Below are 24,894 nucleotides of genomic sequence, written 5' to 3'. Positions count from 1 at the left end.
GGCCGGGCATTGTTTGCTGTCGGAAGCGGGGCCGGGGCCGGGCGCGCCCCGCTCGGTTCTGCCCTTGTTGCATTATTAATGGCACGATGTTTTTCATGTTGCAGATGGCTGAGGGCTAGCGGGGCGCATTCGGGACCATGATGGCTCAGTTTCCCGCAGCCGTGAATGGTGAGTAGCTCCGGGTTGCTCAGGTAGGGCTGGGAGGTTTGGGATTTGTTGTTTGTTTGTGTTTTTTGGAGCCCGCAGCAGCGTTTGGGTCACTTTGCTGCGGATCAGATCGCTGTCTGTAGCCTAAGCCGGTGCTGCGAGGCTGGGAGGGGACAGCATCACTGCAGTGTCATTTGGGCTACGATGACAATCTCGGGTCATTTACAGGGCTGAGGAATGTGTGAGTTGTAGTGCAGCGCTGCCTGACTTCAAGCAGGGAATATGCTAAGTAATAGTTGATTAAACTTGCATACCTTTTCTGTTATGTAATTCAGCACAAAATGTGTTCCATTATGGTCCATTACACTGTTTATTTTAAACAAAATATTTGAATGTCTGAAGCAGTTTGTGACATTGATGAAAACAATCAGCCCTTCTCAAAAAAAAAAACAAGAGAAAAAGAATCTTCCTCTTGATTGTGCTCTTTCCACTACAGAAACTTTTAAATTTGTTTCTTGATTTCCTTTCAGAGATGTATGAGAATTGGAACCTTAAAATTGTTCCTGCGTGTGTGTATGGGATGGAGCTTTTATTTTTAGAGAAGGCTTATTTGTGAAGGCACGATTTGCAAAGACCTGCAAAGAAATTTGACATTTGCATGTTGTTATTTACAGAACTGGCCAAAATGAAAATACAAGTATAGAAACAATGTTTTGTACTTCAGATACTCCTGAGGAGGAGTATTTAAAATAGATTAAAATAGAAACATAGATACGGGAATGAGTATTTATCTCATTTATCTGTGAAGGTTACTGCAGGACTGGGAGGTCTTTAACTAATTTAGAAAATTGTCGCTAAGGTAAATTGGGACAGGGCTTTTTGGTTTTTTGGGCTTTTTTTTTTTTTTTCAAATTAAACCTCTTATTAAACCTACAAACCTGTTTCATGTAAGACATTTTGTAAAAAGAAATTAATCTGTGTATTAAACACTTTTTTTTTATACAGTCAGCTGCAGTTTTTTTCAGACTTTGTTTCACAGACCTTACAATAAAAGCCAAGTAAAAGGAGTCAATAAATACTAGGGGAAATCCTATGGACCATATGATTTTTTTCACTTAGTTGGACATAATGGATTTTTTTTTATTATTATTGCCACATGATTTTTGCTTCTCAATTTAAAATAAACAGTCAGAAGCTCTCTTTGGAGAAGATAGCCAAGCTTTATGCTCTTGGCTGTCTCTATGGTTGATGTATGTGGCTTTTTATTCCTTGGTTCTATTGGAGGATTTGAAGTGTGCTGTCACTGCTGACCACATACACTGCTCTCAGAAGCCTTAGTTTGGGAGAGTGATCCTTGATCTGAAATCCCTTGGGCAGTACTGTCTGCCACTCTCAAAAGGAATGGTGTCAGGGGATGCTGCCCTTCCCCTGTCAGAATTTTACTGTGTTGGAAGGCATAGTAAGAGGGAGAGCACGGGGAAGAGAGACAGCAGGCAATAGTTAAACTGTTGCTCCTCACAGAGTAGTTTGGATAACTGGATCAACTCTGTGTAGTCTTGCAGTCATAGTTCTTATCAGAACTGGTGGAATTTCAAACTAGTCAGGTGTTTTAAACAGTAGTTTTAATGTGATTTCTAGGTAAATACTGAGCAACCTTTGCTGTTGAAGTTGTTCTCTAATCTTTGTTCCTCTTCCCTGCTACTTACCACTTACAAGCATGGCTGTAGCGGTTGCATTCAAAGTAGTTCACCTGCATTTGCCACTGATTGCAGGAAACCTCCAATTATGTTCTTAGACCTTGGTAGTGACTTGAAGTATGGGATGAAGAATGAGGTTATGTGTGAGGCAACCAAGCCATTAGGCACTGCTGCAGCCTGGGAGCACTGGCTGCCTGCCTCACCTTTGTGCTAGCACAGCATTGACCCTTCCCTTTTGTATGCTACTGGGGGAAATAGTGGGTTCCTTCTGTGGGAAAAAACCTCTTATTCTTACCAAGGTACACTATACTTAGCTTTTAGTTCATGAGTAGTGTAATGCATGAAGTAGTTTCTGTTTCTGGGTTATTTTTGGTGTTCAGTGTTACAGAAAAGTGAGTGGATGGCATGGAGCAGACGTGTGTACAAGTGTGTGATTATGTGACACAGTCTGAGAGCTGCAGGGTTCAAAGCACGATGCTCAAACAAATACAAGTGCTACAATACTTTATTTACCAGCCTAAGCAGAGAAAGCAGCTCTGCACAGGATCCTGAGAAGGCAGGGGAACTGAGCTGTGTGTGTAGCTCCAGTGGAGAAACTCAGCTTCATTGAAGCACCTTCAGAATGTACCTTGGCTGAGCAGGGTCCTGAGCCTGTCCAGCCTCAGCGTGTGCCTCGTGGCCACTGTGCTGTACTGGGAGCTGGCCACATGTAAATGTTGTGTGCTCTGGGGGCACCTGTTGTTGATAGATCTTTCTTTAAAGTCATGAAAGGACACAGTGGCCAGAAAGTAGCTCCCTTTGACTCTCCATTGCTGTTCAAGGTGACCTTTGTGGGTGCTTTACTAACAAGCTGAAATTCAAAGAGGAAAAGCAGGACTAAAGAGTGGGTGTTGATTTTTTTGGAACTCAAGGCAGACCTGCTGCTTTTTACAAATTTATATCCCATGCAAAATGTAAAGGTTATGGTGACATTTTATATGAACAGGCAAGGCTGAGCAACATGTTTCTTATACAGCAGCAGATGGATTAGAGACATGTATCTATGTGGAGTCCAGTTCTATCAAAGAGCCACTTCAGGCATATCCTTCTCACCAGTCAGCAAACAAGATTGAGGATACCCTACTGAGAGTTTAGTTCTATCCTGTAACTGCTTGAATATTGGTCATTATTCCTGTGAAAATGATAATACAGTTTATGGTAGTTGATTCTTAAACCCAGTTTATGGTTGTTGATTCTTCTTACAAACAGTTCTTCATCTGCACAAAGCTTGCTTAGGAATTCATCCTTAGTCTTGCAAAAGCTTTTGGAAATGGCATTTTGTTATGCTAAATAACAACTTCAGCAACTGTGTTTCTAAAGAAAGAGTTAATATACTAACTGCAAAAGATACTTAAAGGCTTTAATAGGTTAACATGTATTTCCATCTAATTTGTCTCAGTGATTGCTGCCTTTGTCATTGCAAGAAGTAACCTTCACTGCCATGGGATGTGTTCTTTCCAGCTGGAGAGAAATTGCAAGATGTTTCTTTTCCAACTCTCCTTCCTTCTTCTGTAGGCTAGATTTGTTCAGGGTTTGATATCCATGCTGATGGATCTTGGTTTGGGGAGATTTAATCTTAAGGGACCACCTGGAACAAGAAAAGCAGTATTTGTTGATCAGTATCTTTCACACTGTTTACTTAAGTACCATTGGAATTTTTGAACTGTGCTTTTTTTGTTTATGTTTTTATTTGCCATTTCTCTTCCCTCCTACCACCTGTTTCCTTTTGATATAAATTTTCTGTGGTCCAGCAGGAAAACCTCTGATAAACTGAGGTGTAGAAAGTAATAGTTGTAACTTCTTTCACATGCTTCTAAACCTTCATAAGTAAAACTGGATTTTGTGCTGCTGTGAATAGAATTTTGTGTCTTCACACTTAGGTGTGTTGGAGACTAAAGTAGACATGAAGGGGTTCTGTGAGGTCCTGGTTCCCTGGTGTCAGGGGCAAAACACTCGCCAACAGGTTCTACTGCACCTTCTCTTTAGAAAAGTGAGTCTCAAGCTTTGCAATCTGATTTTTTTTTTTTTTAATTAGGATCAACCCTGGTCATCAGAGTTCAATTAAAAGCTCTTCACCTTGTGTGCATTGTAGATATAGAAACTGTAGACTTGAATGTCAACAAGTGTAGATAAAGATACAAAGCTGAATTAGACCTTGCAAAACAAGTATTAGAACTTGTTCTCCCATCTAAAAGTAGGAAGGGGAAAGAAATTATAAGACAAGAGCAAATATTTTCTCTGTCTTTATTTATGAATTAAAGCTTCCTTTTAGTGAAGGCAGTGGTGTCAGTTGATATGGAGCAAAATTCATATGCTCAAGTTAGAAGTCCGAGGGGTGTTTATCTTCCACTATCACACCCTGCAAAAAATTAGATTTCCAGTGTGTCTGCCATATTATATGTTTTCTTTAATCTTGTATGTCATAAATAGTGCTGTAGGATTTAAGAATAAAAGGTGTCTTATTTATATTTGTGAGCATAATATGATTCACATGGAGGATGTAAGAGGAAATCTTAGAAGGAAAAAATAGTTAGACATGGAGGTATGTGTTAAGTGGAGTAAACAGAAATAGGTTTTAACAAGGGAAGGTTGTATTTTGTGCCCTCTCCAATACCTGAGTTTTGTAGAAAACATGTAACAGATCCCATGGTTGGATTTCATTAGAGAAATAAATGGCTAAAAGGGAAAGAAAATGCTAGTTTTAGACCAGAATATGTAGACATGTTATTCTTCATGGATTTTATTGTGCTGCCAGTCTTAATGGTTATTTATGGCAATATCAACAGTAAAAAGAAAACGTATGCTGGTTAAATTGGAAGATGACAAACTCTGGAGTAATTTTCCAGCCAGAATTACACAGTATGGACTGCATATCATTGGTTAAATTTCATCACATTTCTGCTGTGCTGACTTCAAATAGCTTTTTAGCCATACTATTATGGGCTAGAAGAATTTTTGCTGTGTACTGGGAACTCAGCAGTTGGCTGTGACTAATGAGGGAGACAACCGGATGTGTTAGAGGATCACATAGTAATTACGTGATTTGAGGGAAAGGAAATGCATCCTAAAATGTGGTAGATGAAATAAGGAGTGCTGTGTGCTATTGCTTCAGGCCCTGGTGAACATGTTGTGGGTTAGGGGGTAGAATTTGGGTTATCTTTAAGATTGGGTTATCTTAAGAGAGGGGAAAAGAACTCGGGGAGTGAAATAGATACAGAGCTGGGCTTCAGTGTAATTAATTAAGTGCTGAGAAAGAATAAAGGGATTGCCTTTGTTAACCTGCCCAGATAAAAGCTTACTGTTTTGTTTTGGGTTTTAGTTTTAATTTTAATTTCATTGCATTTCCTATTCAGTAAATAAATTTTTTCTTTATTTTTTTCTTAGTAGGAAGAACAACATCAAGGAAGGAAACTAACTTGTCTTTGAGTACAGTGTTAGCACAGGGGTAAATAGAGATGAAGCAGCTGTTGATGCAGCTGATCTGGAAAATGGGAATGTTCTGTCAGCAGTGACATTCTGGACCATGGTCAAAGAGGAAATATGATTGCCTTTAGGCATAACTTGCATTTTAGGAAGGAATTAATGTATTAGAGTTTCTTGGAGAAGCAGCAGTCTGCACATGGTGACCTTGGAAGTCCCTTCCAATCTGGTGCTCCTAAAATGTAATGAAGAATTAGATAATAATGAAGATTAGTGTTAGATCTTGAGCTGTTAACTTACTTTAAGCCTATAGTTTTGTCTTGCTAAGATTTAATTCATGTGTTAGCTTTTATAAGGTAAGTTTGCACTGAGTGGGAAAGCCATGATCGTTTTTATCTGGAATACCAATACTATAATGCAAGATGCTTTATTCATTTTGGATGTCACAGAGACTTCCTGGTGTTTTTTCTTCAAAGCATATAAAACACTAAACAAAAAACACAAGAAGATCTGCAAATATTTTCCCAAAATGCAGCAGAAGGCTGAAGGCTTAGCTGAAAAGACTCAGAAACATAAATCTAACACTTAGAAGCATAAATCTAACACATGGCCAAGTTTCAAAGTGCTTTAACTGTTAAAATGTTAATTTCCTTGAAGGTTTAACTCCCAAGTTTGTGACATATATTACTCTGATAAGCCACTTCTTGTGGTTTAATTTAGGGTAGATGAGCATTGTGTGAAGTGGCACCATCTTAACATCTACTGAATTCCAAATCATCTGTGATCATCACTTTGAACAGGCCATAGACAATACTAATCAGTATTGGCAGAATGAGTTCAGGTTTAGCCCACTAATTATAATGGCAAGAACAAAAACATTTTTCAGGCATTGTGGTCTGTCAGATATATTTATATAATGCCCTATTACTTTAATTAAGAATCTTGTGTGTTCAGGCTTTCCAGTGTACTGCATCAGTTCTGTGGGACATCTGTTGTTTTCCCGACAATGGGACAGTAGCTTTAAATCATCACTGAGAGAGCTGGAAGGGGTGAAACCCTGGAAAGCTGAAAGAATGTCAGTGTTCATGGGACTAGCATTCATACTGGCTGTCTTCAGAGAAGATATTTTAATAAGCTAAAAACATTTGTGCTTTAGTTGGATGTGAAGTTCTCTGTATGCAAGTCTCAAGAACAGGTAAATCAAGAACTTTTACTGCTTTTTTACTTCTTACTGAAGTAGTTTGCTTAAGTTTTCTTTATATATTTAAATATAAATAAGAGGTGGTATATTTTAAATGCACCAACATTTTTCCCTGCATTTCTTCTCATAACCATGATTTAGCATTGAACCATGATCTCTGCAGCAGAGTTATTTCTTTAGGAAACAGATCTTTCCTGAAAGGTCCTGGTTTCACTGCTGTGGAACTCAGCACCTGTTTCAGTGTGTGTTGATACTTGTATAACTGTACTGAAAAGGGTACACTTGTATTTTCTTACCAGCTACAAGTGAAATTTGTTGTGCCACAAATAATAGTGGTTCTGTAGCTCTGTGTCTCACAGGAAATCTTCAGGCTTGGGGGAATAAAATGTACAGGTGTCAGTTAATGTATGAACTGTTTACGATAGAGATGATGTGGGTTGGAAGGCCAGCAGAGTCTCTCCTCCTATTTCTAATGTTCTCTGTATTCAGATTGGATTAAGAAATACACAGTCATTTTTAACCTGGCCTGAAGATAACATTCACTAAGCTCCCTTTTCTGGAAATTATCCACTCTGTAGCTGCCAGAATCTGTTACACAAAAGGAATTAAACACCAAGTAAGGATATCTGTGAAAAAGGTGGCCACAGAGAGATTGTTGCTCCTGTGCTAAGCAAGACTAAATGGATGAGAGTTATTTAGTTTAGAGACAGCTAAGGATAGTTTAGGTATTTTTTTAGAGACAGCTAACAACCTATAAAGCCATAACAGTACAGAAAATGCTAGCAAGGGAATGAATATTCACTGTATATTTCATAGCTAAAAGCATCCCAATACCTAGTGAAATTGATTGTGTTTGAGACTAGCAGAATGAAATGGCTTTGTGTGTTGGTTTGGTAGTTTGTTTCATACAGTGAACAACTCACAACTCATTTTTAGGACTCACTGTCTTTAGGATGTTTTCGAAACAGGACATGGAATCAAAACTTGAGGAGGAAAGATCTGTGCCGTGGCTATTAAATGGTTGTTGCCTTTTTTTTTTCTTTTTTCTTTTTTTCTTTTTTTTTTTCTTTTTTCTTTCCTTTTGGGGGCTTTTTTGGCTCAAGAAGCTTGCTAAATCAGTGGTTTCTGGCAACTGAGAAACTGTAATACCCAGGGAAGAATTCTGTTCCAAATTCTAGCTTGTAAATATCCCTGTGAGCCATTGGCAAGGCAGGATTCGGGACTATGATATAAACTGATACCAATGGTTGTGTGTGTGAACATAAATTAAACAGTTTTTAATTTATTATATTTCAAATCAAACCCCTGCGTGTGCTAGGAAAGTAATATTGTATGTGTGCTGGATATAGTTGGCAGGTTTTGCTAATTAGTAATTTAACCTTCTAAGGAGTACTCTTTAAGCAAACTCTTATTCTTGCTTCTGTTTCCTTTGTGTTTCCTTTCAGTTTTCCCTTCATTTTTTCTTTCTGCCGGGACTAGAAGTTACAAAGAGGAGGGTAACGAGTGATTAAAGATATGGAACAGCTTCCATATGTGGATTAATTTAATTGACTAGGACATTTCAGCTTGGAAATGAAAGGGTGGGGATGGTGGAAAACACAGATGTCACCTTCTCAAGGTCATCCATTATTTTTCAGGCAAGGGAATTACTCTCTGATAACACAAGGATTATCTAGTATCAGATGAAAGTATTACTGGCAGATCTGAATCATACAGAGCACTTTGCACTGTGTCAAATAAACAATGAAAGCTGTAGGAACCTGTGGATGACAAAAGGTCTTGGATTCCTTAAATGATTAGAGATAGGTGGATTTTCCTTCTAGTAATGAGGCAGTTCTCTGGTTCAGGAGCTGCACTGGGGCTGAAGAGACATCCTGGAGCAGCACCCCTACATGCTTGGCTCACACTGTCACTCTGTGCTGGGATATCAGCTAGGGGAATATTCAGTCTCTGCTGGAAGGACTGTTACTGTGTTTTGTTTCCTGAATTATCTCCTATTTTTATTTTATTCCAAGATCATTCAGGAAATGCCTCTTCATTTTTTCTTCTCTCCCACCCTTCCTGTGTAATTTTTTGGGGATTTTTTTTGTTTGTCTGTTTTCCTCTTCTCTTTCAAGTCTGTGTCCCAGCTCTTCATTGCAAATATAACCCATCAGCCTTCCTCCTGGTCCCAGACTTCCTCCTCAAGTCTGAGAACCCAGAAGTGTGGTTTTTACTGTAATGGCCAGATAGTGATGAGAACTATGAAAATTACTAGAAAGGACCTAATATTCCTGAAACAGAATTCTGATCTGATTTTGTCAGTGTATATCTTCGTGGGAGAATAATTTCCTTTACCGCACCTAATTTCAAGGTTCACTTTACATCCTCTTCCCTGGTATTTTTACTGCTTGCATTTCTCCTGGTGCAGAAAGATTTATTGGCTGCCACAGATGGAAACTCACCTGAATCTTATTAGTTTTGCTGCACTCCACAGAGATTTGCTAGATAATAATTAAACAAATTGTTCTTTTGTAAATTTTAATTAAGTCATAGGGTTGTTTTGTGAATGCTGGTAAGCAGCAGCAGCATAAAGCATCAATTTCCAGGATTAGAAATGTTTTGTCTAAGCTCTGGTGATCTTTTTCCACAAACATGGTGACTAAAATTTTTTATTTTTCTCATGGAAGGCTTTGATACTATATAAGTTGATGAGTTTATCCAAAAAAGCTTCTGACTTGTCCTTGACTGAAGGGTAAGCATCTCTTTGATCTTCTGTGTCAGGTTGGGAAGGAAGGCCATGGATTTTGTCAGCTGGAAGTTTGCTCACTTTAAAAGCAAATGGAGGCAAGGCTTAAAGCTGGAGAATTTAGCAAAGTATGATTATATTATGTCATGATAATATTGCTTACTTGACCTTTTTGTACCTTCCATTGGAAAGACTCTTGTTGGTGTGACTTTTTTCTTCTCTTCTTTCCATTTCTAAAACCCATCCAAAAGTATGAATTGCAAGTTTAGGAAAATGACCATTCCTGTGTGCTGGGCACTGGAGAGGATGTGCCTCAAATCCTGTGTCAAATTCAGGGAGGCCATTGAGGGGCTGGAGCGTGTCCAGGGAAGGGAACGGAGCTGGGGAAGGGTCTGGAGCACAGGTCTGAGGATGAGCGGCTGAGGGAGCTGGAGGGGCTCAGCCTGGAGAAAAGGAGGCTCAGGGGGGATCTTCTGGCTCTGCACAACTCCCTGACAGGAGGGGACAGCCAGGTGGGGGTTGGGCTCTTTTCACAGTAACAAATGACAAGACAAGGCAAAATGCCTTCGAGTTGTACCAGGGGAGATTTAGTTTGAATATTGGAAAAAGTTTCTTTCCTGAAAAAGTTGTCAAGCATTAGACAGGCTGCCCAGGGCAGTGCTGGAGTCATCATCCCTGCAGGCCTTTAAAAGATGTGTAAATGTGGCACTGAAGGACATGGTTTAGTGATGGGCTGATGGCTGGACTCCATGATCTTAAAGGTCTTTTCCAAATGATTTTCTAAATGATTCTGTGGTTCTGTGATTCTGGGCACAGACAGAGCTGTCATTGGATAGAAAAATGGGCTTGTTTCATGTGCTGCATCAGTGTAACTCAGCAACTACAGCTTGTTTCACTGTCATTGTTTCTCCAGAATTAGGCAGAAAATAATTTTATATTAATTGCTGGTATTAAATCTAGATCTGGCAATTAAGCCAGATCTGGTATTAAATCTAGATCTGGCTTACTTTAAGCCCAGCTCTGTGTGCCAATGTCTTCATGTAAGGAAAGGCAAAGTTAATTAACTTTTAAGAATAAAACATGAGTTTACCAACATTGCATATTACAGTGATTGCACTTCTTGAGATGTAGGAAGCTTATTTCATTAAAACTTAAAAAACCCACTATTGAATGAATTGTCAAAAACTTTACACTAAACTAGTGCAAAAACTAGCATGTTAATTTGCAGTTCAGAATACTGTCAAGTTTATACATGTTTCTAGCACACATTTCCTGATGTACTTTTACATTATTGGAGCATTAACAAAACTTGAAATTTTTTTGTTGTTTTTTCAGTATTTTTCTTCCTTGGTATGCTTTTTTTTTTGTTTGGGCTTTTTTTTCGTTTTGTTTTTTGGTCTGTTTTTTTTTTTTAGTGCTTCAGTGGAATTGGCAATAATTTAATTAAAAATAATCTTCTGAAAATGGATAGCCTTAATGAGCTAAAAGATTCTGTGATATTTATAAAGTATAGAAATACTATCCTGCTATTATAAGCTGATAGTTTACGTGCTTTGGAATAGCCAAGTGTGCTTGAGAGTTCAGAAAATAATTGGATCTATACTGTTAGCATGGATTACACTATTATGTATCTCTAAATTGTTTTAGGGATTATACTTCTAAAAGCATGGATTATGTTTCTACATTGAGATCATTGCACAGCACAGAGTGTTCTGTGTTCTAATGTTCCTCCTTTATGGATGGATTTTGTGTATCAGAGTGGGGGCTGCCAGTGACAAGATCTCCAGGCAGAATCCTGCACCATATCTCACAGGAGCAAGTGGATAGTTTAAACAAGCTCAATATTTGATTTTAGTGAACTGCTCAACCTGAGAGTTCCCAGTATACCAAATATCTGGAAATTCTATACTTAATGTAAAGAATATTAATTGTACTCCAAAATGCAATGTGGCTGCTGTTGCTTTGTCCACATTTCTGTAAGTTTGCTCTTCAATTAAACAAGCTTTTCTTGGCCAAATCTTGTAGCCTTGCATGTGCCTGACACTATTTAACAACCTGTCTGCAGGTACCAGCTATTTTTTGATAACGCATCAGAGATGCTTGAAAATATTTTCAAATTCTCTTGGCTTCAATGGGCACAATTCTTGTAAATTTAGTGACATTACAAGATTGAAGGAGAATCATGTTTCCCTGTGTTTAACATGCATTAGCCACAAGCTTTTCCTTTTAACTATGTGCACACAAAAAGAAGTTGCTGAAGTTACAGTTAAGCACAGAAATAGATACCTTTTTCCTCTGGCAGCTGCCTTGGTGTTGCCTAATAAAAATGAGAGCCTCCATGGAGCATTTCTGGTAGGAGAGTAATTGGGGATTAATGTATATATTGTGAAAGGAGATTGCATGTGGTTCCTGCCCGGGCCTGAGATTGTGGAAGCTGGGAATAGCAGGTGCAAAACTCAAGGAAGAGCAGGTGATGCTTTGGGATGGACCCAAAGCCTCCACAGTAGTAGTTCCTACAGATTAGCACACCTAAATAAGGATAAATGCTGATTATTAGTCATTATTCTCCTGTGTTAGATATATAGAATCAACAGTGAAGGAGAGAAGCAAATATTGAAAACAGCAATAACACTGATAAAGAATCTCAAATTCAGACTAATGGTAAAACGTTCTGTGTATTTTCAGACTCCTGGAGTTTTTACTCACCACTGAGGAAAAATTAGAAGTCTGATTCAACATCTCAATTGGGAGTGTTAAATCTAATCTGTGATAAATACCTCTGTGGTAAACCTATCTGCAAACGCAGAAACACTGGAATTATTAGATTTATCCCAATATGTCCTAGACCAGACAACTCTCTGAAGGCTCCTAATAGGAGACTGTAATGTGATTGCTGGTTGCATTAAGGAAAACCCCTTTTTATACAGCTTGAGACACGTTGCTGCGTGTCTGTGCTGAAATTTCCCTGTCTTTAAACATAGGGATAAATATTAATTTAAGATCATTATGAAGCTTCATGCTAGTTTTTTTGATGGTTACAGAGGTGGTGATAAAAAATCCTCATTACTTACATGTACAAGGAATGCTCTTTCAGTTTAGGTTTATTATCTCTGTGGAGTTAATTAACTTTGTAGGTCGTAGGAGCATAGTTTTTATTAGAGAAAAACAAGCAATGCTGCTGAGTGAGAAACAAAGATATTCTGGAGAATGTGAGAAATGTCTTAGGGTTTTTCCTTATCAGTAATCCTGCTGTTGTCACTATAGCTACCCTTTGCCTACGGGCAGTACTAACCAGTGGCAGAGGTCTTAACTGAGCATTTTCAAGTCTATTTACTTTTCTTCTAGGACTGCACTTTCTTTTCTCCCCTCTTTTTCAATGGTGATTTACTGTTGTAAGGAAAAAATAGTGTTTGTTGCCCTTTTGGTGTTGGCAGCCCATCAAAGCAAGTCCTTTATTTTATTCAGAAGGTTATCTGTCTGATGCAGTGTTGTAAAGGCATTTCTGGAGCTTTCCTGAAATGCTTGTGATCCTGCCATAAGCAGGCCTCCCTACACTCATCTAAAGAGGTGTCTTCTATTTAAAATGAACTTAAAGAAACTACAGATATCTAATCAACAGCATAGTCACTTGTTTCCAACAGTAGAAAACTGTGAGTGCTGCCACATGGAATTTCAGAAATACCTGTTACATGAAAGTGAGGTCAGTCTGTATTGTGTCATCTTCAGAGAAATCTTGAGAGTGAAGTTCAAAGCATGTTTAGCTTTGGGTGTTTGGGTCTTTGTCATCCCACATGGACTTTGTACATGGGCAGACTCCACATGTGATGTTGAACTCTTCAATGTGTTGTGGAGTTTTGGAGTGAGCAAGTAAAGGACCTTTCACTGCTGGTTTTCTGTTTTGGAATAGGGAATCTGTGCAGACATATCTGGATGTGACGTCCAGGTTTCCAGTATTGGATATCGAGAACAATTGCCAGTGCTGACATTTATTCAGTCTTCTCTGAAAGTACCAGCCTTCTGTAGGAAAGAAAGTAAATTTGGCCTCTGTCTTCCAGAAGTCTTACTAAGATAGACTTGTGGTTTTTCATAAGCAAAAAGAGCAGGTGAAGACAGTAGTTAATCTGTTCTAGGGAAAGTCTGGATTCCCCACAAAGATTTTGTGGGGAAAATCTCTCAAGTTCAGCATTTCTAGAGTTTTGATTCCTAAAAATGCTGGGGAGTCAAATAGTGTGTTGACCTCATGTATGAAGTTGTAAGATTCTCAAGTAACCTATTTTGAAGAATAATTAATTAATGAGATATCTTATTGTCAGAGAGATTGTACTGTTTTTCCCCTCCAAAATTTTATCAGCTACAGGTGGGAAAAATTATTTAGATCTCGAAAATGTCCAGGAAATTTAAGCTGCATCAGAACAGTAATGTACTATTCATTGCCAGCAGCAAAGCCTCTCATGGGAACATGTAGTAGCAACTGTATTTTGATTTCTGGTGGGGAACTGATCTGTAAAAGTATTGTAGCTCACTGCCACTTGGACAGCCAACGGTTCAGCACTGCTCCATCAAGGAGATTCCTGCCTCTTGCCCATCCTGTGATCAGAGAGGGCTGTGAGGAGCAGACACCTGCAGTTTGGTTTGTGATTCATGACTTCCCATGAGTGAGGACTGAGGCCATGTTGATGGAAGACAAACAGCATTTTCTCTATGCAAAATTCATTGGATCTTGTTTACAGGCAAGACATTTCTCAACCGTAGAACTGAAGGTGTGTTAATGCAAAAAATGGCTGAGCTAAGCCAGATCAGTTTAGATGATACATCTTGGATGGCAGAAGTTTGACTCCTCCTGCAGTTTTGCCTTTCTCAGGAAAGGAGTATCTTCCCTTCATCACAGCTCAGCATGCCCAGGACGTGGTTGTGTGTAAACCAGGCAGTGTAACTTCTCTCAGCAATTCAATGAGTGTCCACTTCTACCACTTGTGGTAGTTTTGGGAAGCAATCACAATATACATAAGGGTTGTAGTATGATTTTTGTAGCATGATTTGATGGTGATGGCACAAGAGAACCGAGTTTCAGACTAATTTTGGCTGAGTTTTTGTGATGGTCTTGGTTGTGCTATATAGGTAAGCACAACAATTACTTTGGAGAACAGTGTTGGGATGTGCTTTGTGGACTTGTCAAGACCTTGTGAGTCCCATTGTTGAAAGTGTTTATTTCAGATAGACTGGTATGGTATTTTGAGAAATCTTCATATGAGCTTTTCTGTACACAGATTTTAATTCCTTAATTGTGTCACCAAGGGTACCATCAAAAGAGCTGTGAGCACCTGGTTAAGCTAAATACAATCATTCACAGTGCTTTAGCCTTCTTCCCCCTTGTGCTGTGCTCTTTATCTTGTTTCTGTGGCATATGGGGTGGGAGTTGAAAAAAAACAGTGAATCCTTTAAATAACAAGTGTGAGTGGGGTTTGACTGCATTCAGTTTGGATCCCTAACAGAAGCAATGGGTTTTTAATTTTTTTTATCATTATTTTACACAAATATTTTCATTGTCCAACAGTTATTAACCTCCATTCAGAAATCAATGACCTGTTCTAGTTCAGGCTGCAGATGGCAGACACTCTCTCAAGTGATGTTAAGATAAAACTTGATTTTCTGGGCCTTTGTTCAGTTATAGACAAGCGCTAAAATTTCACTGGGAGGGGTGTGCTGACTTGAAAGTGTGCTGTTGTCTAGATCCTAATTCCTGCTATGAATATTTATATTTTTAAAAATCTATGTTTTTATACATTGGAATTTAAGACTTACTACATTTTCTTCCATGCCTATAAAGAAACCAGCAGAGAGCATATCTTTATGGAATTAATCACCAAAGAAGTAAGACTCTCAATCTCTGTTCTTAGGGAAAGGGAGAATCTGAATTTTTTCTTACTGTTGAAAATAAATTATTAGCAGGTTGGTGTTTTCAGTTGCCCGAAACATTCCCACAGTGTGCTTTTTGATAATGTTTGTAGTTATCACTATTCCATGACAGCTGCTTGCTGTCCACTAGGACTGTGGAAGGCTGTAGAAGCACTTGTTGATATAATAATGTGGTTTTAGTCAAAGATTTCTTTTTTAAAACGAGATTTATACTTACAGGAAACTTGGGGTTGTTCAACCTGGAGAAGGCTCCAGAGAGACCTTTCTGTGGCTTTTTAGTGCTTAAAAGGGGCCTGTAAGAAAGGTAGGGACAAACACTCTAGCAGGACCATGTGAATATATTATGGTGGTCTTAATCATTCTGAGGAGTGTTGCAGCTACCTGCTTCAAAAGATGTTCAAAGAGGAGTATTTAATAGAAGGAAAATGTAATGTTGATAATACTTTATTTTCCAAAAATGAAAAAAGTAGTCAATTTCTCTGAAGTTGCTGCTGGTAGCTTTAGGAGCATTTGTTCATCTGGTCGAGATAATTTTTATAATCATAACCACATCTTGGGCACTTCCCATGTCTAGCTTAAAATTAGCACTTTAAAGAAATGTAAGTGCTGCTTTAATTTTTGCCTTAGGGTGTAAGTTGTCCTCGTTAATGTCTTACAGTAATACTTACAGTGCCCGTTGATTTCTAGGCATCTGATTCAGATTTACTTCACTTTTTACCAGTATCTAATCTAGATTTATTTCTGCTCATTTAATCAGAAGAAAAAAGAGGGATGTTTTTGAAGTGCAATTTCAGATGTAACCGGCAAGAAGACTCTTTCATTGAGGCCACACTAAAAAAAAAAATTGATATGTCCTCAAGAGAGAAAAGCAAAACTCCAAATTCAAGTGTGTAGAGGTTGTATCCTAATGCCCTCATATCTTTTCTGTCATACATCTCCTCAGTAAGTTTCTGTTTTGTTTTGGCCTTTTAATTATTTTATTTCTCTACAGGAAATATTACTCTAAGGGAGCAAGGGTAAAGAATTAAATGTGTACACATGCAAGGAGAAATACAGTTTTAGCAGGACCTTCTTAAGAGGAAAAATTAAGTCTGTTTTGGAAAATGTATTTGTTTATGTAGATAAACACAGATGAGAGATGATTAATATCATTACTATGTCTGCATTGGCAAATATATCAGCTCACAGTCCCTTCACTTTGCTGTTATATGTTGAAAAACTGTGCAAAAACATCTTGAAAATCTGGAGATTCAAAGCTTTGAAATAAGGTTTATGTAGGAAGAGGAAGCCTTTCATGCGAACGTTTTTTCCCAAATGCTGTGGCTTTTAAAGCAAGTTGTTAATATCTTATTAGAAAAAATATTTATTCCCTAGACTGTCTTCTAGTGAGCAGTACAAACACTTGAACAAATTAACAGTTCTTTGGAAGTAGTAATACTCAGCAGAATGTAATTTAGTAGTGTTTTTCATGTAATAACCTTTTAATGCTGTTTTGAGTGGTTCCATTCAGAATTTTGGCTAATTTTTACATTCATTGATTTGAAAAATTAAATATTTGTCAAGAACTTCCCGACTAAAACTTCCTTTTACTTAAAAAACAAACCAAATTATTTCTGGCAAGTTGCTTTTCCTGAAAAGGATGCACACCCTGACCTTTATGCAGCAGGTTGCAGCATTTCTGAAAGTCTGTCTGGTTCTGTCTGGTATTGCCAGCACTGTAAACACAGTTATTCCCTGTAACTTCTCATTCCTACTCTCAGGCTGTAATATTTTATTCTTCATAAAGTATTGAAAAATGTGAAGTGGACTTGCGTGCTGTTAAAAAAAAAAAAAAAACCCAAAATGTCACTTCTTTGTCAGACAAAACCAAATTATTTTTGTTAGCAGTCCCAATTTTGCTTTTAGAGTGCTGGCAAGACAAGTGTAAGCCTTTTTGGCACCTAGAGGGTGTTAACTCTGTGCATGGGAACCTGGGTGACACTGAATGCCATTGGTTCAGCAGAGAGCCAGGGGAGTGTTTGGCTCTCACAGGGGATGGTGAGACACATCCTGCCCGGGCTGCAAACAATCAGCAGCGACAGGAAACTGCTTTGCACCAGCTTTGAAGGACGACAGAGCTTGTTTGAAAGCCAGGGTGAAGCAGTCTGGCTGGGGCATTGTCCTAGCTCAGCTTGCACATCTGGGAAGCAGGTTTGTGTTGCATAACACCCCTGGCAAACTGGTAGGAGCTGGGTGTGTCCACATCTAACTTTGTCTCTTGAGAAAGCCAAGCTTTTATTTTGCAAGTAACGTGCTTTACTTTTGGAAGTTTTTAGTCTCTTTGGTTGTTCATTGATTTTTTGTTGATTTGTTTTGGGGTTTTTTTCCAGGAGGGCCAAACATATGGGCCATCACCTCCGAAGAGCGGGCCAAGCATGACAAGCAGTTTGATAGCCTTAAACCCACGGGAGGTTACATTACAGGTTGGTCTGAGGCTCTGCATTACACATTAACTTCTGTGTACACATTCCTATCTCTGTAGAACAGTTTGAGAACTGCATCCTATTTCTAGCCCTTTGTTGTGTGACTAATAACCGTATTCTTCAGGCAAACAGCCACAGGTTATTAGTAAACTTAACAAGCTTTCCTCTCAAGTCTGGCACGGGAATGCTGTTCTGTTTAACCCTATCACTTCTGCAGCCACCAGCTGTGTGCTGCCATTCTGTCTAGTGTCAGAAACCAGAGAATATCAGGTGGAATCTGTGCTCAGATGGGAGGCTGCCAGGGAGCACTTCCAGTAGCTGTTCTGGCAGGTGACACCAGACACAGCAGAAGTGGCTCTTCTCAGTCTGAGAAGAGAATGCTGTGCTGTTAGATATCTTTGGGAGGAGGAGGCAGGGAGAGGCATGCTGACAGTTTGTCCTTGTTAGCAACTGCTTGAAATTTGGGCTGTTGGGCCTTCAGCAAGGACTGGGTGGGCTAAAGGCATTTTGCAGTGGCCTGCTGTCAGTTCCAGTTGCATTCAGCTGTGTGTCCTCTGAAACAATTGGGTCACGTTGCTATGCACCTCAGAATTTTGAGGTTTTAAATCTAAAATCTGCTTTTGATATCAAGAAAGACCCAATTTCATTGGTAAAGATGTCAATTTAAGAATGCCCCATTCTTTGTGGGTGGGTGGGCACTAAAGACCAGCCCTGATGTCTCCTACCTGCCCAGCTATCCAGTAATGCCCTGTCTAGTTGCTTCACTAGCCCTACTTTTCCTCTTTTGGGGCTGGAAAGGACTGAGGAGGGAGTAGAAAGTTGTCTGTTGGAACATGCACGTCTTCTGGCTAAGTGGCACCTAACTCCTGCTTTGGCCAAACAGCCCTGGGAGGTTGATGTTTACCTCCAACTGAAAACTATGCAGTCCCAGGAACTAGCCTCAGGCCACATCTGGGCTCTTACCTGCATCTACATCTGCAGGCTTTGTTATTTATTTGGCAAATACTTGAAATAAAAGCTTGTGTATGAATATAAGAGAGCTGAAAGAGTAATTTGAAATCTTAGCTTTAAGCATCTGTAATTCACTCAGAGGTAGGCATAAACACCACTGTCCCTGTTTTGTATGTGTACCAACTGATGTGGAACTTGGTATGGGATTGCACAACAGTTCCCATTCCCTCCCTGAAATACTGAAATTGTGGATGTTCTCTGACAGAAAAGAATATTATTTAGAACATGGTGTTTTCCTAGTTTTTCTAGAGACACAATACTGGCTCAAGTTAGATGGGATAGAAAAGAAAAGAAACAGCATTCTCATCCTTTCCACCATAAGTAATTGGGGCAGGACTAAATTTTCAGTCATTCTTTAATTCATGCATCTTTTAAGATGTTGGCAGCCATTGATTTGTGACCTGTTAAAGTTTTTATAGCTATCTGAAATCGCTTCTCAGAGCAAAGATTGGGAATTATGGAAGGCATGGGTATCTGACAATCACTGTCACCAGTGCTAAAAGCTGGGAAAAAAGCCCTGGAAAGCTTGGCATCCAGCATAGGGGTTTCTTTCAAAAACTTGATCCCCCAAGAGTGTACTGAGCTCTTCAAAAATGTCTCTGGTATAAAAGTCTGTCTTTTTTCCTTTGTTTATCACAGGTGATCAAGCACGTACCTTTTTTCTGCAGTCAGGTCTGCCATCTTCAATCCTTGCTCAAATATGGTAAGGTATTCTTTATTGTTTGTTTTTTCTAAGATAGGAGATTCATAGTATTCAAATGCTACCTTTGCTGTGTTGTGTTGCACAGAGGCTTTCAGCAGTCAAGGTAGAAAGTGTTGTCTGAATCACTGTTTTCATTTTATTAAATACAGAGGAAGGTTTCAGCCCATATGTGTACCAACAATTAATTAAAACTCAGTAATTTTTACATCTTTCTTATGATCTTATTTCAAATTGGATCATGCTGAATGCAGCATTTTAAAACTATATTAAAGGCTTGAAAAATGTATAAAGTGCAAGACAAGAAAAAAATCTAAAGTCACAAAAAAAGCAGAAAGACAGTTTTGATATGTGAGATACCAAGCAAAGCTGTAATACAGGAACTGGAAAAAGTGCTGTTCCTTACAGCATATATGTGGTGAGTGCAACACTTGAAATGATTTTTTCTCTGTAACCCCTCAGTTCTCACTAGAATCCTCTGTTCAGTTTGGGGTATGTGTGCTAAAAGACACATACTGGAGGCTCATAATAATTAAGAACAACTTTAAGAAAAAGTGTTAAAGAAAATAACTAAATGCAAGTTAGTTTTTCCTTCAGCCACATAGAATCACAGAATTGTTAAGGCTAGAAAAATGTTCCAGGATCATGAAGTCCAACCAGCATCACCACCATGTTCACCATTAAACCTCATTGCCTAGAAAATAGGGGCAAGGAGATTTTTCTGTGAGGCCTTGGAGTTTTGTACTGAGCAGTAACAGAATCAAAGGAAGAATGAAGCTTAACATTAGCCTGATTTTTTTTTTCCTCCTAATTTTATTTACATCCTTGTGCTTGGTCGTTGCATGCTTAAATATTAATAAAATTTTGTATTATCTGTCTGACCAGAAATGTTGAGGTTATGTATGCACTGTTGCATATATTTCCTGTTGTATTTATTTGAAGAACTGTCAAAAGGAAGACAGTGTGGGTATCAGGCTTAGAAAACCTCACCACTGGGAGGTTAATTCACCACTGTGAATTAATGAAGTTTTCATAGCAGTGTATGGTGCCTTTAGGAGGTTTCTGCATCCTCCTGCGTCTTGTTCCAGATTCTTGCATTAAATCCTCACCTTACCAAGGATTAATTTTAAATAATTCTGGCTGGGAGCATAAAGAAAAGCATAGCAGAGGCAACAAGTGTATCCACTGGGCTGGAGACGTCTGCTTTTCCAAATTTTCCAGCTTTCTTGGGAATTATGTATTTAATATATAGCAACCTCAAAACTGAACTCTGCAGAAGTGGGTGCTCAAATTTCTCAAAGGTAAGAAAGTTATCAAAAGTAGAAAATTTACTTTGCAATAAGTTTCTTGTTTTCCTGTGCAAAAACAGTAAATAAATCTAGTAGGGGAGCCTCTCACAGATCAGAAATTTTATATTTCTGTTTCTTTTCTAATTTTATTTTATTTGGTTTTAAGGACACTCTCGGATCTGAACAAGGATGGAAAAATGGATCAACTGGAGTTCTCTATAGCTATGAAACTCATCAAGCTGAAATTGCAAGGACAGCACTTGCCTTCAGTTCTCCCTCCTGTCATGAAACAAACTCCAGTGTTTTCACCACTAATGTCAGCTCGCTTTGGTACTTATGAATATATAATTACTTAGTGTTCAGAGGTAAAAAAAACACAGTTAATTGCAGACAAATAAAAGCATTAATGTCACCATGATAGTTTAGTGAATCAGTGTGAAATAAAAAAAAAGGATACTCTGATTTAGGAAATTCACCAAGTCACTTTCTTGATATTTTTGAATATTTGATTCTTTGAAGATTTTTAATAAAGAAAAACATTTATTCAGTTTTGACAAGGAGGCCACTCACATCTACCATCTGCCTTGCAGGCTCTCATTTTGTGGTCTTTTTTTTTGTCTTCCTCCTACTCAGTCACCTATTTATACGTGGGAGTTTTAGAGTTAAATTTAGTCAAAGGTTTGGTAGGTTTTGGTAGAACAGCTGTTTTACATATTTTTTCACAGTGAATCAGACTGTTTTGGTTATATGATTAACTGAATAGAATTACTTTGACATTTTTTTCTGATAGTGTTTGGTGATTCAGTGCATGCCTGTTATTGTGTTATTTTATAGCACAAAATATCCACAATGACTTGAGGTGGATTACAAAATACGTACACACTTCTACGCTGAAATTAAATGTATGCATATATTAATTACATACATGATTTTAAATGTCTGCCCTTCACCAAATCTTATGTGTTTGGGTACAAGGGCATGCATTTACAGGGAGCTGTGGCTGGCATACAGTTACCTCTGTAACTTTCCATCGTCTCACTAGCACTGTTGTCTTCCACAAGTAATTCAAGTGCCCTAATTTGCTTCAGGCAGCTGCCTCTAGAAACACTTTGCTAAGCATGGGTCCCTAATAAGGACTTTTCACCCCTGTGGATTCTTCCAAGGCTGATAGTTGGAAGAGACTTAGTTGAGAAACAGCTGCAGCTTTTCCCTGTGGAGGATTGTCACAGCTTTTGAGGTTGTAATTCTCTCTCAGGGACCAGGCTTGTTGAAGAAATAGGTATGGGTGCAATTATAGAAAACCAGCTCTTACTCTGTTATGAAAATAGTAGCTAAACCTACCTTGAGAATGAATCTGCTTGTCAAGATTTTTGTTTTTAAATTCCTGTTCTTCAGTGTATTTTCCCCTGTGAGCTGTCTTGCCTAAATTTAGAGAAAAAGTAAATATTGTACAGGAGCATCTATTTTAACTCATTGTATTCCAGACACCAGTTGCTTTGTGTAGTTTCCGCCTCACATAAGGGACCCGATTTCTTGCTGAAGCCTCTGCAATGTTAAACCCTGAATTATTGGATTTTGCTCTAGGAATGGGTAGTATGCCAAATCTGTCCATGCCAACGTCTGTGTCTGCGATCACACCATTAGCTCCCATGTCTCTGACCTCCATGACTTCCATTCCTCCTTTGGTTATCTCTGCTCCCCTGGTGCCTTCTGTCAGTACCTCCTCGTTGCCAAATGGAACATCCAGCCTTCTGCAGCCTTTGTCCGTTCCTTTCTCCTCAAGTAAGTATATCCCAGTCCAGCACTTGCTCTCAGAATTGTGAATCTTGTTTTCCCTATGGCTAATTTCAGACAGGAATGCTAACACATGCATGAGAGTAAAAAAAAAAAAAAACAAAAACAAAAAACAAAAAAAAAAAAAAAAAAAAAAAAAAAAAAAAACAGAAAACCCAAAAACAAATGGTTTTTTCTCCAAAGTTCACATTTGTTAATTCTGTTCTAACTAGTTAATCATAACAAGACACTGATTAGCTTTTCTTACTTCTATCAAAGTGAATGTTGATTATGAAGCATTATCTTATACCCAGTTGCTTTACAGTTCTGGGATTAACTTTTTGTTTCTTCTTCTTCTTCCAGCACTGCCTCATACTGGTTCTTTAGGCCCCATGACAGGAGGATTTGGTGGTTCCAGTATGCAGAAGGCACAGTCACTAATTGATTTAGGATCTAGCAGGTATGGAAGTTAAGTTTAAAATGGTTGTATCTTACATTTAAGTAGTATACCTTCCAAAACTTACAGAGCGTTTCTGTTCTCAAAGTACATTTGTTTCAAATTAGTCAATCTAATATGACCTATCAAGTATAAAAATAGATTTTGTTTTTATATGCACAGTAAGTAATATTTTCAGTAAATTGACAAAATATCCAAAGTAGGTGAGGAGGTCATATGAGCAGTGCCAAAAAGAAGGGAATGTACCTCATTAGTAAATAGAAACAAACCTTACTAAGTGGTTATAAAACCAATGTTTGTGCATTATGTGCTCATTCATTATAGAGGGCACCATGTAATCAGCAGGCATGTAAGAATAGGATTTGTTATCAATATTTATGTATGAATTTGTTTTATGAATAATAGAAGATTATCAGTCTTTATAATCAGCTGATCTAGTTCACTGATTTTAGAGCTTTGCCATAGACTAAAGTGAGGGACTGGGCTTGTCTATCCAATTGGGCATCCAGGGGTGTCTCCCAAAAGATGGTCCTGAGGGCACCTCCGCCCCAGCTCAGTTCCCTAAGTAACTCAGAGTCTCTTGCACCTCCCTGCTGCCTGTTTGGGGCATGTGGGGTGCATGATCTGGGCTCCTCACACACCTGATGTCAGCAGATGTCCTGTAAGGTGACTGTAGGGATGGCATATGCTTGGAACCATCTTTTTTTTGGTTGGTTGTCTTTAATTGGAAAGCTTTCTGCTGCTGGTGCTGTACAAAGGAGCCCTTCTCCAGTGTTATTGTTGGCAGCATTGTCCCCATCATGTAGTCTCATTCATGCAGGGGATGTCAATCCAGCATTGTGCTGGAGAGGCTTTGTTTCTGTCAGCATTCTGTATTGCCTTGGATGGCACTTCAGAGTTTTTTCTTTTACTTTACTGATCTAAGGAGATTACCTGAAACAAGGCAGGCTGGATTCAGCTCTCCTGAGTTTGTCTGATTTTTGGAGATGGAACACTGAAAATGCTGGGAGTTTAGATGGGAGTTTGATGTGCATATCTAAAACCTCCATCAGCACTATTCTGCAGAAACTGACTGAGTTGGAAAAGCTCCCCTCAGCATGTCATTGTCACAGAAAGAAGAGGTAGAGCTGGAATATGGTGATTAAAACAGCTTTAGAAGCTGCTTTTGGTTATGAGTTCATCAGATCCATTTTTATTCCCATGGTTATTCATTTAAAAGCCTCTTAAAGTTACTTAAACATAGACCCAACACTCTTGGGATAGTGGAGGTGTTTTCCTGTGGTTTCCTATACTATTATTTTGCAGTGGTAGAAGGATCAATTACATGCATTAATGCCTGTGATAACAAAGGAAAAGGATTTTCTAATCAACATGTTGTTTCCTTACAAATATATCCCTACTTTGTCTGAAATTCCATGTTTGTGATGAAATTCTTTATAGCAAGTTAGCAGAAGTAAAACTTTGTTGTTTCATGTTACTGGAAGTTGTTTCATGTTACTGGAAGATGCTATTGTGTCTTCTGTTCCAATGTCTCTTATTAAGCCAAGTGATTTAGAGTTATTTCTTTATCTCTTTTTCTCTTTTGGTTTTCTTTTAATATTTGGTTGGTTGGTTTGTTTTGTTATTTTGCTTTGGTTTTGTTTTGTTTTGAAATTATATTGCAGTTCAAATTCTTCCTCTAGTGCATCACTAGCTGGGAATTCACCAAAGATTACATCCTCAGACTGGGCAGTTCCTCAAGCCTCCAGATTAAAATACAGACAGAAATTTAACAGTCTTGATAAAAGTATGAGTGGATATTTATCAGGTGAGTATGACTTTTGGTATGGACTGGGAAAACCAGAGTGTTTCCTGCCTCTGAACATCACAGACTGAGGGATGGAATCCTAACTTGGGATTTGACTTGCATGGGAAATAAAAGCTGAAATGTTGGTGTTCAGACCTGTGCAGGACAGAGTGAATTTCAGCCAGCCAAGGAATGGAAATAACCTTCAGTTAATTGACTTGGGCTTTGTGTTAGACCTGGAGGAGCCAAATACACTGGGGAAGCTGCA

The 24,894-nt window shown here is 38.6% G+C and overlaps 1 protein-coding gene across 7 annotated transcripts in view; it reads left to right on the top strand.

Moving 5' to 3' along the window:
• ITSN2 (intersectin 2) overlaps positions 1–24,894 on the top strand; it is a 79,643-nt gene that overhangs the window by 12,832 nt on the left and 41,917 nt on the right. For 6 of the 7 annotated variants that reach the window (XR_008430211.1, XM_053939320.1, XM_053939324.1 and 3 more), the window contains exons 2-8: positions 105–168; positions 17,518–17,610; positions 19,261–19,324; positions 20,777–20,940; positions 22,195–22,392; positions 22,747–22,843; positions 24,505–24,647. Coding sequence is in view for 6 of the 7 variants with exons in the window: in XM_053939320.1 (XP_053795295.1) it covers positions 138–168; positions 17,518–17,610; positions 19,261–19,324; positions 20,777–20,940; positions 22,195–22,392; positions 22,747–22,843; positions 24,505–24,647 (790 nt within the window). In the remaining variant the exon portion in view is untranslated. The remainder of the gene's footprint in view (positions 1–104; positions 169–17,517; positions 17,611–19,260; positions 19,325–20,776; positions 20,941–22,194; positions 22,393–22,746; positions 22,844–24,504; positions 24,648–24,894) is intronic. The other variant, XM_053939321.1, reaches the window with a different exon arrangement.

This window comes from Vidua chalybeata, chromosome 3 (genome assembly GCF_026979565.1).
Source record: "Vidua chalybeata isolate OUT-0048 chromosome 3, bVidCha1 merged haplotype, whole genome shotgun sequence".
NCBI lineage: Eukaryota > Metazoa > Chordata > Aves > Passeriformes > Viduidae > Vidua > Vidua chalybeata.
Note: the sequence above shows the minus strand (reverse complement) of the source record. Positions and strands in the feature narration are given on the sequence as shown.